At 44.8% G+C, this 14,223-nt stretch overlaps 1 protein-coding gene across 4 annotated transcripts in view; it reads left to right on the forward strand.

The window, feature by feature from the left end:
• Window positions 1–14,223, forward strand: part of Gfra1 (GDNF family receptor alpha 1) — a 218,823-nt gene that overhangs the window by 59,832 nt on the left and 144,768 nt on the right. For 3 of the 4 annotated variants that reach the window (XM_028880981.2, XM_028880979.2, XM_028880982.2), the window contains exon 5: window positions 5,057–5,071. The exons of the other annotated variant lie outside the window; for it this stretch is intronic. In XM_028880981.2, coding sequence (XP_028736814.1) covers window positions 5,057–5,071 — 15 coding nt within the window. The remainder of the gene's footprint in view (window positions 1–5,056; window positions 5,072–14,223) is intronic. 4 annotated transcript variants of the gene reach the window in all.

Below are 14,223 nucleotides of genomic sequence, written 5' to 3' on the forward strand. Positions count from 1 at the left end.
CCCTCTCTGTTTGGCAGATCTCGAATGCTGTGGTGTGTGGGGTGATAAGTATGATATTGTAATAATGATGAGGTTTCTCTACCTGTAGTCAGGGACCATGGATTGAAATAGTAAATTATTCCTAGCAGACCAAATGGGCAATAAGACTGCCATCCACTTCTCCTCGTAAAACAAAGCAATAGATAAATAAAGGACAGCCGACTCACTTAACCTGCATGGCTCTGTGCACTGCTAATTATTAACCCAGGCACAAGACGGGGTTCACCCAGAGTGTAGTTAAATCATTTTTAATAGAGGTAAACACTACCCGTGTGGACGAGCCGTACTCAAGAAAATTTCTCATCAGCCACGTTTAGGAATCATCCAGCCTAATTGCCATAACTTATTAATAATAATAAATAATCTAGTCTTTTTATGGCCCGGGTCTCTGGGGACTCCATGCATTACAGAGCTGCAGGGTTTGAGTCCCTCCAGAGGGGTGGGGGAGGAGCACACATCCTTGGTCTTCCATCAGGTTAGAAAAGGCAGATCCTGGGCTCTTCCCTCTTGTTTTCTTCCCACATCTGAATGGCCAGCTCACACATGGCCTTTCATCTGTCTCCAGGACCAGAAGGGCTCCAGGGGCTGCGGGGTGGGGGTTGGGGGCGAGGGGCTGGGAAACAGGCTTTCTTTGTTCACGTGAGGGATGGGGGTTGAGGTTTACTCCCTTGGGAAGTGAATCTGAGCGGAGCTTTGTCTGAAGGAGTTGGTTTCCTCTACACATCAGTGTCCCTGGTGTCCTGTGGGCTCAAGCTAATTGTGGCTGGGGTAGTGGTCACTGGCAGTTCCATGCTCTGCATTTGTTTAATCCTGTGAGGATGGTAAGTGCTGCAGCATCTTGCCCTCAGCGTGGCTTTCCACAGCTTAAATAACTGAGAGAACTTCGCTTTCCCAACACTGGAATGGTGTGAGATACACCCCGCTCTGTAGCGAGGAAATAGGAGGTCAGAGGGGGCAGGTCATCTCCTGAAAAATTCTCTGTGGTTGGTTAGACCGAAATCAATATGTCATACTCCCGTTCCAGCGCTTTGATCTTTAGGAGTGACTAGAGCTGATGATTTGGCGTAGAGACCATGCACACAAACACCAGAGCAGAGAATGGTATGATGAACTTTCCAGGCTAATGTCTTGTAACATCCATTGCTTTGGGGGAAAATGCATGTGCGGTGAGATGTAACATGTAGCTAAAACACATGGAAACTGTCAGGTCCCCTCTTTTCCCTCACTTATTTGCACTGTTCCATCTACAAATCATTCCAGCTTGAGCTTCGGTGGCTGTTTCTGTCAGGGAACAGAACATTTTAAAAGAAGGTGTGTGAGCCGTTATTACAGAAGATGAGATGATTTATGCCACAGACTCTGAAGACATAAATTTGGAGTGTAAATTATATAAGACAGCATGTGTGTAGTATCTATATTAGTGTTTATTCAAATTTACATGTGAATAAAAAGTGAAAATATGGCTGGAAAAAATTTTGAAAAAACAGCAACAACCTAAACATGTACCTTAGGCGGGCTTTGGCAACAGAAGACCTGAATAGCATTTTGTGCACATTTGTCTGCAAAGATGTGGAGGACACAAGAGGATTGGGAGGAAAAAGACCAGTAAATCATGCCTGGGTCCTTTCCCCCACGACCTGCTGATGCTTTCCAATGATTCAAATCAATTCTGAGTTTTGAAGTGCTCCTTGTCAGAATCATAGGGAAGAGGTTGAGGATTCTGGACGGATGTGGAGACTGGATCTGTGTTTGAGAGACTAATCTCATTTCCCCGATGTTTTCAAGGTTGAAGGTTTTTGTCTGTATTCATTAAAGGGGAATGATAAATGTCTAATTTGGACTTTGCTAATAATCACGACGCGAGCATTTGAACTTCATTAAGGTTAAGCGAGTCTCATATAGTCCTGGCTCGGCCTTGAACTCCATGTGTGACCTTAGAAAAGATTTTTCTTTTTTCCAGGACTCAGTTTCCTCACCTGTACAGGAAGCGAGTGGCAAGACAGAGCCCTCTTACCCTTCCCTGCCAGCGCTGACAGTGTCAGGCAGTCTGGACCTAGGGAGGAGTTTAAGGTCCACTCGTATCCTCTGGAGCTCACAGTCTACATGAATAATTATAATTTGAGCCATAGCTGCAACCTGCATGGATTACTCTAGGAACATAGGTGGAAACATTGAGTTCCTCTCTGTGGGGACATGCTCACAGTGGCTGTGACATTTGAAGGATGAGTAGGAGGAATCCGTCAGGAGTGCAAGCTGGTCAGAGAGTAGGTGTCCGGCTGTGGGGTCCAGGAGGCAAGCATGTGTAGACTGGTGTATTTCAGGAACTGCCCACAGCCCCTTGCTTTGTCCCTGGGCCCTGGCATCTCACCGCTGGGCCAGAATTTGTCCTGAAGATGAACTGCCAGGGTGAGAGGGCGCAGTATGAGGCGCACAGGAGAGGTTGTGTCTGCTAGAACGTCCACGTTCTTAAGTCCTACATAAATAGCACGTGCTTGTCAACTATAAATACCTTTCTGTACACCTCAAATCTCTTACACAGTAAGTGCTTAGGACATAATACCGAGAAAACATGTTTGTTCGTGCTTAACACAAGTTCTCTTTTAGAAAAATACCTTCAGTCTTGTTGGGTGAGTCTGAAGATGTAAAACCCACTGAAAACGGGCTGGCTGTGTAAATCAGAGCAGAGTCAGTGTAATGGCAGATGCAGCCTGTTCACATCCCATGTGGCTCTTCTCAGAGTTAGGAGAAGTATCACAAGAGTTCCTCACCCAAGCCAAAGCGACTCTGAGAGCATGTGTACTGATGAGCAAGGGGTTGACAGGTGGGAAGGAGAGAGGAGAGGGTGGGTATGAGGGTAATTAGATTTTGCTATGTATGTGTATGAATTGTCAAAGAAAAGGTTTAATTAATAAAATTGGAGGGTGTGTGCCCGAGTAGAATGAAACTTGCACCCTCCCGTTTTCCGATCTGTTAATGTGCCAGGAGCGTGTCTGTACTGTTCATGGCCCTTGGCCCTTTGTGACCCCGTGGGAGCTGGTGTTGAGTGTCACTAGTGTAAAGTTGATGCCGACAGTGTAGTTCTTACCTAGCTTTTAAATGAAAATAAGTTTAGTTTTAAACTGAGATTACAAATACAAGGTGTGCTCATTGCTAAAGATTAAAATAATACATAAAATTTCACGTAAGATTTAAAAACCCCAATTCCAGCTGCTAAGATAAGCAATATTTTTGTGACCATTGTCACAAACCTCTCTCAAGGTAGCCGAGTATGTGCACACAGGCACATAAATGTACTCAGGGGTATGGGCTCCATCTTGTCATCTGATATTTTCACTCGAAGTCAATCAAAGTCTTTAATCATAAAAAACAAAAAAAGCTGTGCGTGTGTGGGATCTGGGCGTGCCTTGGTGTCTGTGTGAAGGCCACAGGACAAATCGGAGGAGTCGTTTCTTTCTCTTTACACAGACGGTGGGGCTAGGCTCGGGTTGTCGGGTTTGCATGACGAGGGTTTTACCTCCCCATCTCACCAATCCTCTTCAGTCATTTAAGCCACCACACAGCAAGCCACGTAGATACATGACATTGATTCTCCGTTGACTGTTGGCAGCGTCCAACGCTTTCCCGTTGTGAGCGATACTTTGAGGAACTCTCTTCAGATTTCTTTCATATCTTCAGGTATTTCGCTGAATTAAAGTTCTGTCGGTAGTTTTGTTAGGTCAAGGAATGCAGATTGGACGCTGCTGTATATGTCGCCATACTGTCTTCTAGAAGCTTCCTTTTGAAGCCCAGCAGACAGAGCAGGTGCTGGCTCCTGTCTGGGCAGTCCTGTGTCATTGCTTCCTTTCTGTCTTGAAGAAATATCACTGGTGATTGGGAGGCCAAGCTCCCAGGTACACGGAAGATGAAAAGTACTGGGCACGTGTACCTATGGTTACTAAAAGATATGGAAGAAGACACCTGTCTTCATTTCCTCATCGCTAAACACTGAAATAAGTTGAAAACTCACCAACATCAGGATGGAAAAATAAATGGTAGCATACTTGCACGTTAGAAATCTGTGTAGCCATGAACATGAACGCCCTGCCATGTATTATATAATGTGACTGGTTCCCATCTGTACTGTAGAGCAAAGAGGCTACACTTAGAAAAACGGTGCTTTACTGTCCACGTCTACTAGATCCAGAGGTCAAAACACACTTGTCATTGGAAGTCCTGCTGGGAGGACACTGGTGACAGTGTTTTTGTGTGTTCCTGCTGTGGCTGCTGGTAACAAAGTACTTGGCAAATATCTCTTAAGATATTTGTTGGGAAAAAACGACAAAAGCATGAATACTTACTCATCTTTCTAACAGACTTGGATTTTCTGTGAAGACCTGGTGTTCATGAGTTATAATGTGGGGAATGTATACGTGTTTTGTTCATATGGTTTAAATAGGACTCTGAACTCATAGACCTTTCTGTTTATGTGATTGTGAGCCATTGTTGTCTTCAATCAGGTCGCTTTTTAGAGCCTGGAGGATCTTTAGGATCATGTGGGCTTGGGTTTGATCCTGAGCTCCTGTGTACCAGCCTTGTGGCCTTGAATGAGTTGCTTAGCCTTCTGGAGACTCTGTTTCTCTATCTATAAAATAAGAACGATTCAGAGCCTGTTTTGTAAGGCTGTCGTAATAGTGGCAGCTGTGGATGCCAACATCCACCAACTGTCCTGCTTGTAGCATGCTGAACACTGTCCTAAATCTTTCAGACTTAGGACATGGCATGTTTAATCGTTCCAGTCACACTGCCCGTGTTGAGGTTTAAGGGACAACAAACCACAGAGTCTGTAACTATCAATCCATGATTTAGACCCAGGTGCTCTCCACCTATGTCCTGAGCTTGGTGCACAAGAGAGTACTGTTTGGAGAGTATTTAGCAAAGCCAACGTGTGTGAGCTGATTGTTACACTTTCTTCTTCACTGTTACTAATATTTTCCTTTCTCTCCTCCCTTCCCTCTCCCATTTTTCCTCCTGCCCTCAGATGTTTTCCAGCAAGGTAAGTGTCATGGCACCCTGTTGCTCTTCTGTTGGTTATGTTCTGGGGTGGTGGGACTCTGTCTTCTCTGAGCATGTGTCTCTGGAAATTAAGGGCCCCTGTAAGGATGGTGACTTGAAGTGCCGCCAGTCTCTCTGGGGCTCTGCATCTTCCTGTGAGCCGTGTTTGGGGCTGGGGCTGGGTCTAGACTTCTGGGGAGGAGGGCAGGGGGGGTATGGGGCTTGGGAGGGGCACGTATCTCTGGAGGGGTTTGTCCTTCAAGAATCCTGGGTCAGAGGCAGCTCCTGCTTTCAGAGGGCTCCTGAGCCAGTTCCAATGGAGGTTTCTTTCATGAGCAAACATGTAGTCATGGCAGTGTGGCAAGAGCAGGCTGGCTGTCCAGTTTGTGCCCTCTCCACCTGACATGGAGCCAGGCAACAGTGGGTGGTGTCCACTGTGTACAGGTCTGGTGAGCTAGAGACCCAGGTGTTTGTCACTGGTGTCTCTGGCTAGGTTTTCGTCCTTCCTACATGTAGCTGTTGTGCTCTGGGGTCATGACCTGCCTAGAAACTTCTAGATACATGGGATGGGGGGAGTTGCCTTCCAGCCTAGTTTGGGTAATAGTGGCAGACATTCGTTGTGTGTGTGCAAGCTGGGAAATCTGTCTGCTGCATCTTTCTGGAACCCAAAGCTGGTTTACAGTAAAGGTTTAAAAATACACCCAGGCATCCCATAAATAGCTTCCAAATACTCTTAGAGGCTCAGTATTTTTTTTTTCACACAACTGTTATTTCACCCCAAACATGCCGCTCATGTTACAGAGACTATCTGCTCTCTGATAGGAGACAGGCTGTGTGGGTAACGATGAGGTTCTGTTGTGTTGTCTTTTAAGAGTCTGGAGTCGTAGACCTGCTTTCATAAATAATTCAAAAAAATTCCAATGAGCTATGAGCAATAAGTTCCATTTGACTAGAGACTAAGAGATGAGCAAAATTGAAAAGGTGTCGTGGCTGTTGGTGGAATGAGAGTGCCGCTGTCAGAGCCCTTTGCTCCCGTGAGTTCCCGTCCTTGACAAATTGGGGGCAGTGAAACACTTGGGGCGTAGAGCACCCCCTGCATATGAGCTGCAGTGTAAGCACCACCCAGCTCCAGACGGCGTTTCTCTCCTCAGACCAAAAGCACTTGAGGCTCTTGGTGAAGAGGAAAAAGACAGCCTTGCAGCAGGCCACCGTGAGCCTTCCAGAGTGCTGTGATTGATAGAAAGAACGGCGAGCCGACTGCTGATGTCAAGTTTGTGTCCTCTTTTCATCAGTCATGGGATTCGATTGATGAGATTTGCCTGTCAGTTGCAATGATACACACAGTAAAAGTTATAATCATCTACAAATCACTGGCTATTGAGACCTCTCATAGCATCCGAAAGAGGAAGAAGCCCATAGCCAGTAGCTGCCTGCGGCCTCGGGTGATGGAGGTGGCATTCCTCTCATAAGGTATTACTAGGATTTGCATCCCTGAAGGAAACTGATGTGCCTCTCCATAGCCATCAGTTGCGGAGAGCTTCCCGGCTGAGGGTGGGACTTCATGAGCCCCTCCTCATGCCTGCTGAGATTTTGGCTGTCTTGATCTTGTGCAAATCTTGTGCATGCAGCCACAGCTGCTTTGAGTTCACCTGGACAACAGCACTGTCCTGCAAATGTTTCGCTGCAGATGACTGCTCCCTCTGGTCTTGAAGTCTTTTTCACAGTGATCCTGGGCTTTGATGTGATGTCACTGGACCACTTAGAGCTTTGTATCCCGGTCTTGTTCTCTGCTGATGTACCAGTGTTAGCTCTGGACCCGTGCTCAAGTAGGTGGTCCTATACCAGTGTACACACAGGCAGCAATAAGTGTACTTAGTGAGGAGGTGGGGGAAAGCTTGGGAGGGAAAAGGGGTAATGAGGGGAACAGGAGAGAAGTTTGAGGAGAGAAAATGGGGGGGTATATTTGATGAAAACATTATATGAATATATAAAATTCTTGAAAAAATATACTTCCAAATGTATATACCAGATTCAATATACTTAATTTCTATTTTAGTTTTAATATTTTCTAGCTTTCATGAAATTTATATATTTTTTATCCATATTTTGTATAGTGAATTTTTAACCCTGAGTGCCAGAACTTTGGAACTGCATTTGTTGTTGAGATACTACAATTCATAAAACATTATGTATGTTGAACACACACAGACGGTATCACTGGGACAATGGAATCATTGTTAGTTATTTACATGGCTCTGCTCTTAGAGGACCATCTTGTACTGAGACACCTCGGAAACGATGGCTGAGGGCTTACAAAGCCGATGCCTACTGTTCTCCCAGTGCCTGTGTTTCCTGTCACTCTAGCTGGGGAAATGATGCTCCCGATAAAGCTGACAGACACGGGAGACCAAGCCAAAGCATTCTGCATCCTATACAGACTCTGGAAGCCTGAACCTTACAACCTGAAAACTGGGAGACGTAAGTCGTGGAAGAAAGAAACAGCAGAAATCTAGTGTTTGCAAAGGAATGGATGCCCCTGGGGTCATTTTCTGAAACCCACTTCCTGGTGGCCACTGACAGTGGCTCTGCCTTCCTGGACATATCCTGTGGCTGGGGCTTGGCCAAGGGGCCCAGTGGGTGGGAGAGACACTGCTCTGCAGGTGTGCTTCAGCAGCAAGAGGAGAGGCCCGTCTGCCTGCAGGACGCCTGCGTGTTGGTGCTGCCGAGCACCATGGCAGGCAGAAGGGGGAAGCAGGAACACTGTTGACAACATAGCCATTCTCAGAGGGAACACAAGTTATTTCCTCTGGATTGCATTATCTTTTATTTCACTACAGATCAATCTTGTTACAGTAGGTGACAGCCCCGGCAGCTACTGCTGGGCCTTTCAGAGCTGTATGTGAGGTGCGGGCTTGTGGGAGTGTTTCTCTCTTGATCCAGTGACATTTTATGGCTTGTTTTGGTGCTTTCATGTAGAAATGCCGCCGTGTGCTGTGGTGCTTAGGCCGTGGGGTCTAAAGACAGTTAAGGACCAGTGGGCCCACAGCCCAGCCTTTTCCAGATAAAGCACCAGGACCAGAAGATTACACTTCCTGTTCCTCACAGAGCTCATAAGCCACTGGTGGCTCTCACAAGTTCCCAAGTACTACACAGTGGCTCTTCACGCATGTACTGAGATGCCGTGTGTGGACACACACGTCTCTACTCCAGTTATAGAGCTCTTCATACCAATCATTTGACGATGGCGAACAGGCCTGCATGTACTTCAAACACACTCCCACACATGCGTGCATGCTTCATTTGAAGCCGCTGAAGCGCCTTTTGAATATTCACTCATCCATAGATGCAACTTTGATTCCAAAATCGAACAGAAACTCAGCAAGCAGCTTCAAAATCAGAAAACCATTGCTCAGTGGGGCATTTGTAAATATACTTGGGCACAGTATCTAGATTTAGCCATTGAGTTAATTTTCTCTGTACTGAAATCCCTGCATGACATGAGACCAAAGTGGTGAAACTTCCCCCACTCCAGTTTCTTCTGGGAGCTGGGCTCTTGTTAAGGAAGGTGTGTCTCCTTTGTCATGTGTTTATCCTGTGAAGAAGTGTCAGGTACTTTCTAGGCCTTGATGATCAGGGAGTGAACAAGACAGCAACATGTCTTTTTCATGGATCTCACGGTTGCACTTGCAGAGTAGTTGGTAGCCAAGGAAGCAAGGAAATGAAACCATGTAGAGTGTGTCTAGTGAAGGACTGTTCCAGGGTGATATTCTGGTGCCTACGAGGGACCCTTTATGTGGCATGGTCAGAGAAGGACAAGAACAATGGATTGGAGGGTCTAGGGGATTGTAGGGGAAAGGCCTGCAAAGGAAAAGCCCTTCGGGCAGCTGCCCAGTGTCCTGGGATCCAGGAGGAGGTGGGACTGGAGCTGGTGAGTGGAGAAGACTGTAGAAAGAGCAAGGTCTGGGGCTGGGGAGGAAGCTGGAAGGGGCTTTTCCGTAGAAGAGCGGCGCAGTCTCACTTACATGTTAAAATAGCCCTTTTGGCTGTTGAGCAAATAAGAGCAGAGGAACAGGATTGATGTATGAAAACTAGACTAGAGCTGCATGCCCAATGGGTCCAGGCCCTGCTCTTTCCCTCCGATGATTCTCTGCTCTCCTGGGCAGGGAACCAGCATCCTGTGCAACTTATAAAACCACCTTTCACCCATACACATGCATTAACATGTATGTGCACATGTGTATTATTTGTATGGCATGATGCCCATGTATGCCTTTTGTCTGTTACATAAATAAGAAATTTGGCTCTAGGTATCTGCCCTCGGATATCCACAGGTGGGAAATGTATCAGGCATACTTAACAGCTACTGAGCATGTGCCAGCTTATCTTTCTTGTCATTAATCCTGGAACGGTATAGCTTAGTGGCTATTCACAAAACACTTGCATTGTTTTAGGGGTTGTGATCCATCTAGAGATGATTTAAAGTTATTGGGAGGATGTTATATGTAAGTACTGTTCATTTTATATAAGGTCTGAAGCACCTGCAGGCTTGGAGTTCCCCGGAGGTCCCGGAACCAACCAACAGATTCCAGGGCATGACTACATCAGAGATTAAAAACAGTCTAGAGAGATGGCTGAGCAGTTATGAGTGCACAAGACACAGTGGCTCCCAGAACCCACACGAGCAGTCTCCTACACTGCCTGTGACTCCAGTTCCAGGAGACCTGATTCCTCCTGGCTTCCTGGGATTCCTGCACTCATATACATATAGCTGTTTGCACACATGCACATCACTAAAAAAAAAAAAATTAGAAATAAGGTGAGTGCATACACGCACACCTACCCACACACTTGAAAGTGTGAGGCAGAGGTTCAGTAATAAAGTCTAAGGTCCCTTCAGCCCCCAGCAATATTGGAAGGGAGACTGTACACCCATGAGGCTGTGGACCCCTGGATTCTCATGCCCATTTGCCACAATTCCTTAGCTCCACAGATCAGACAGAAACTATGTAAAGATCTGGATCCCTCTGGACAGATTTTTCAAGAGAAGCCAGAGATCCAGGAATGTATGCAGAACATCACTTGTTCAGCAAGGCCTCTGGTCTCCTATGGCTGTCTGATGCTCTGGGGAACTCGACTGCTCCTAGTGGGGTTACTTTCCTTGCACATTGGGGCAATCATGTAGCTCTGTGACCTTGGTTTTTCTCATTTGTAAAATGGGAGAATGGGGAGCCCACCCTGCTCCTGCCCCACGGACAGGCTTGAGAAGCTATCTGTTGAGTTAATAGTTTAACCATAGCCCTGTAAAAGGTTTGGGCTGTTGTCTGAAGGGCCTAGATGGACACTGCTAAGCATTAAGGGTAGAGAAGTGGTTCCAGAAGTTAGTACAGCCAGTGTGAAACATCAGCTCTTTCCCACACACGAGTCCCAGGACTCACAGTGGATGGCGATGCTTTTATTCATTTGGAAAGAACGATAAATCATAGTTTGGTCTTTGGCAGCTAAGCCAAGCTTGTTAATTGTTGGGGTTGGGCTTGCAGTGACAGAAGACCGCTGTCATCTGTACGAAGCTCAACTTGAGCTCTTCTGCATATTTCAGACTTGCTGGTTTAACTCCTGTGGCCGGATCTTAGGTTTTCCCCAGCCACTTCAGAAAACCCATCTGTTATGAAGAAAGCTTTGACCCCTTCGCCGTGAATTATGGCTCCTCTGATAATGTCTTACATTATGAAATACTGTTTTCTTTATGAGTGTGGAGTTTGGGTGGATGAATTAAATCTGTTGTAATGTTACCATTTTTAGGCAAATGTGCTAAGTTGTTAAGCATGATTGTTGACTTGTAAGTGGAGGATGAGGATATGTTAACTAGAACGCGTTGGGTTCGCTGGCCACACTGTCATTTATGCTAATGTTCACTATGTAGGCATACCTGTGGTGGTATTGTGTATTCTAATAAATTTATCTGGGGTCAGAGAACAGACAGCCACTAGATACAAAGGCTAGAAAACGTGGCACTCACACTTTAATCTAGCATTCAGAGATAGAAATCCTCTGGATCTCTGTGAGTTCAAGGCCACATGGAAACAGCCAAGCATGTGACACTTTAATCCAGAAAGCAGCCTTTCATCCAAGTGTGTAGAAAGTAGAAAGATATATAAGCGTGAGAACAGAAACTAGAAGCATTTGCCTGGTTAAGCATTTGGCTGGTTAAACATGTGGCTGGTTAAGCATTCAGGCTTTTGAGCAGCAATTCAGCTGAGACCCATTCCAGATGAGGACTCAGAGGCCTCCAGTCTGAGGAGAAAAAACCAGCTGAGGATCCGGCAAGGTGAGATAGCTGTGGCTTGCTCTGTCTCTCTGATCTACCAGCATGGACCCCAATAACTTGCCTCGGGTTTGATTTTATTAATAAGAACTTTTAAGATTCCTGCAACATCTGGCGCCCAACGTTCGTGTTACGAATTCATGAAAAAGCTTTTTGCCTGTGGCCTTGTGAGCCCCAGCTCAGGCCCAAGCTACACTCAGCCAGTGGTGGTGGCACACGCCGGTAGGATTTGCTGAAGGAGACAGAGGCAGGAAGATCCCGAGTTTGAGGCCGGCCTAGGAGGCTTGGGAGAAGCTTTGGCCCGGACGGAGCCACAATCAGTGGTGGGACCATGGAAGCAGTGGCTACTGCTCCACGTTGCCAGCTCCTTCTCATCGTGTTAGTGACTACGGTGATGCTGCTACCTGGGACGAAGGGTTTACTGCTGCTGGTTCAGAGAAGAATTGCCAGGACCATCATGTTACAAGAAAGCATCGGCAAAGGTCAGTTTGGAAAAGTTTGGCAAGAAAAATGGTGGGGAGAAATTGCTGTGAAGATTTCCTGTTCTAGGGAAGAATGTTCATGGTTCCAAGAGACAGACATTTATCAGACTGTGATTGCTCCAAACCACAGAGGAGGCAAAAAAAAAAAAAAAAAAAAAAAAAAAAAAAATCTGCAGGAAACCATGACCACGCCTAATAGTGACTTTGAAATCTTCAAAAAGATGACAGGATCTTACAATGATGATTCCACATGGACTATGATAAAGCCATTAAGCCGATTAACACCATGGAAAAATCGACTTTGGACTACAAACTGGTCAGGACAATTTCGAGAGGACTAGATGAGATGATACAGCCTGACAGACTACTCGAACAAGGACTTGAAACATGTCCTGAACTTTCCTTTTATGCAGAGAATGGACAAATGATACAGGACTTGACGATTAACCCAAAAATTTTCTTTTCAAGATTCCCTAAAGATATCTTCACCCCTAGAAAGCAAAAAGAAAAAGAGAATATAGATATGAGATAGATCATCGAATCTACTCTGAGAAAAAAGATAAAGAAATAATAGGATAAATAGGTAGATCATTGAATCTACACTGAATAAAAAGGGGAAGATATAAAAATGACAAAAGGTAGACTAATGAATCTATTATGAAAAGAAAAGAGAAAGAATATGGATATGATAAGATAAAAAGGGAGATTATGGAATCTACTTTTAAAAAGGAACTACTTGTTTTAAATAAGATAAGTAATGAAAATTTTTTGGTCTGAGTTTATCAGATGTTACTGGACTGGACATTGTTAATATATATAATGGAATTTTTTTGTCTGGATCTGTCAAATGTTAATGGACTAGACATTGTTAATGTAATCTTGACTGTATATTGCATATACTTATTGAAGATAGTTTTTCTTGTATTAGTTATAAGCTTTCTTTAATTTTAGACAAAAAGAGAGGAAATGTGGTGGTATTGTGTATTCTAATAAATTTATCTGGGGTCAGAGAACAGACAGCCACTAGATACAAAGGCTAGAAAACGGTGGCACTCACACCTTTAATCCTAGCATTCCAGAGATAGAAATCCCTCTGGATCTCTGTGAGTTCAAGGCCACATTGGAAACAGCCAAGCATGGTGACACGCCTTTAATCCCAGAAAGCCAGCCTTTCATCCCAGGGAGTGGTGGTAGAAAGTAGAAAGATATATAAGGCGTGAGAACCAGAAACTAGAAGCATTTTGGCCTGGTTAAGCATTTGGCTGGTTAAACATGTGGCTGGTTAAGCATTCAGGCTTTTGAGCAGCAATTCAGCTGAGACCCATTCCAGATGAGGACTCAGAGGCCTCCAGTCTGAGGAGAAAAAACCAGCTGAGGATCCGGCAAGGTGAGATAGCTGTGGCTTGCTCTGTCTCTCTGATCTACCAGCATGGACCCCAATAACTTGCCTCGGGTTTGATTTTATTAATAAGAACTTTTAAGATTCCTGCAACACATACCATTTCCTTATTCTGTCCAGAATTAATAGAATATTCTGTGCCATGTAGGAAATGCATCTAACTTCCCAACACAAAGTGAACAGCATTAGCATTTAATTTTACATTGATTCATGGTGTGTGTGTGTGTGTGTGTGTGTGTGTGTGTGTGTGTGTGTGTGTGAGTGAGTGAAGGTGAAGCCATAACCACATTTAAACAATCACATTCTCTGTGATGCTTTATCAATGAGGGATATGCAGGACTGTCTGTTCCCTGCTAGGTGATTTTATTCTAGGTCTTCCCTCCTTTCAGTCCATTTGCCATATGTCCACTCTAGTAGGAGGGTGCAGTTTGGGGTGAGGTGGTAGTCTTTTTCCCCACTAGCCTGTTTCAAAATTACCAAATCAGTAAATGTGGACATTTTGATTCTTCTGTTGAGATAGCAGCTACTTAAAAGAGCAACTTTTCCTTTCAGTTTTTATTGACGAGTTGGGTGTCATGGCACATACCTGTAATCTCAGTGCTTAGGAGTCTGAAGCAGAATGAACACAGAGTTTAAGACAAATTCAACATGGACATTATGACAAGACCTTGTCTCAAAAGAAGCCTTGGGATAATAATAATGCTGGTGTTCATTGATTTTTGTATTCTGAGCATTCGTCTGGGTACTTTGCACACATTTTCTTGTTGAATTCACTCATAAATGTTAAGAAGTAGTTATAGTTGACAATCTGATCTTACAGAGTGGAATTGTCCTGCTGATAGTTACATAAACTGGTGTCTACTTTTTTTTTTTAATTGATGGTCTAGTTTATGGAACAACCTGAGTTATGAGAACATACAAAGATAGCATAGTGTTCTGATGTTTCCTGT

This window comes from Peromyscus leucopus, chromosome 1 (genome assembly GCF_004664715.2).
Source record: "Peromyscus leucopus breed LL Stock chromosome 1, UCI_PerLeu_2.1, whole genome shotgun sequence".
In the NCBI taxonomy this organism is placed as follows: domain Eukaryota; kingdom Metazoa; phylum Chordata; class Mammalia; order Rodentia; family Cricetidae; genus Peromyscus; species Peromyscus leucopus.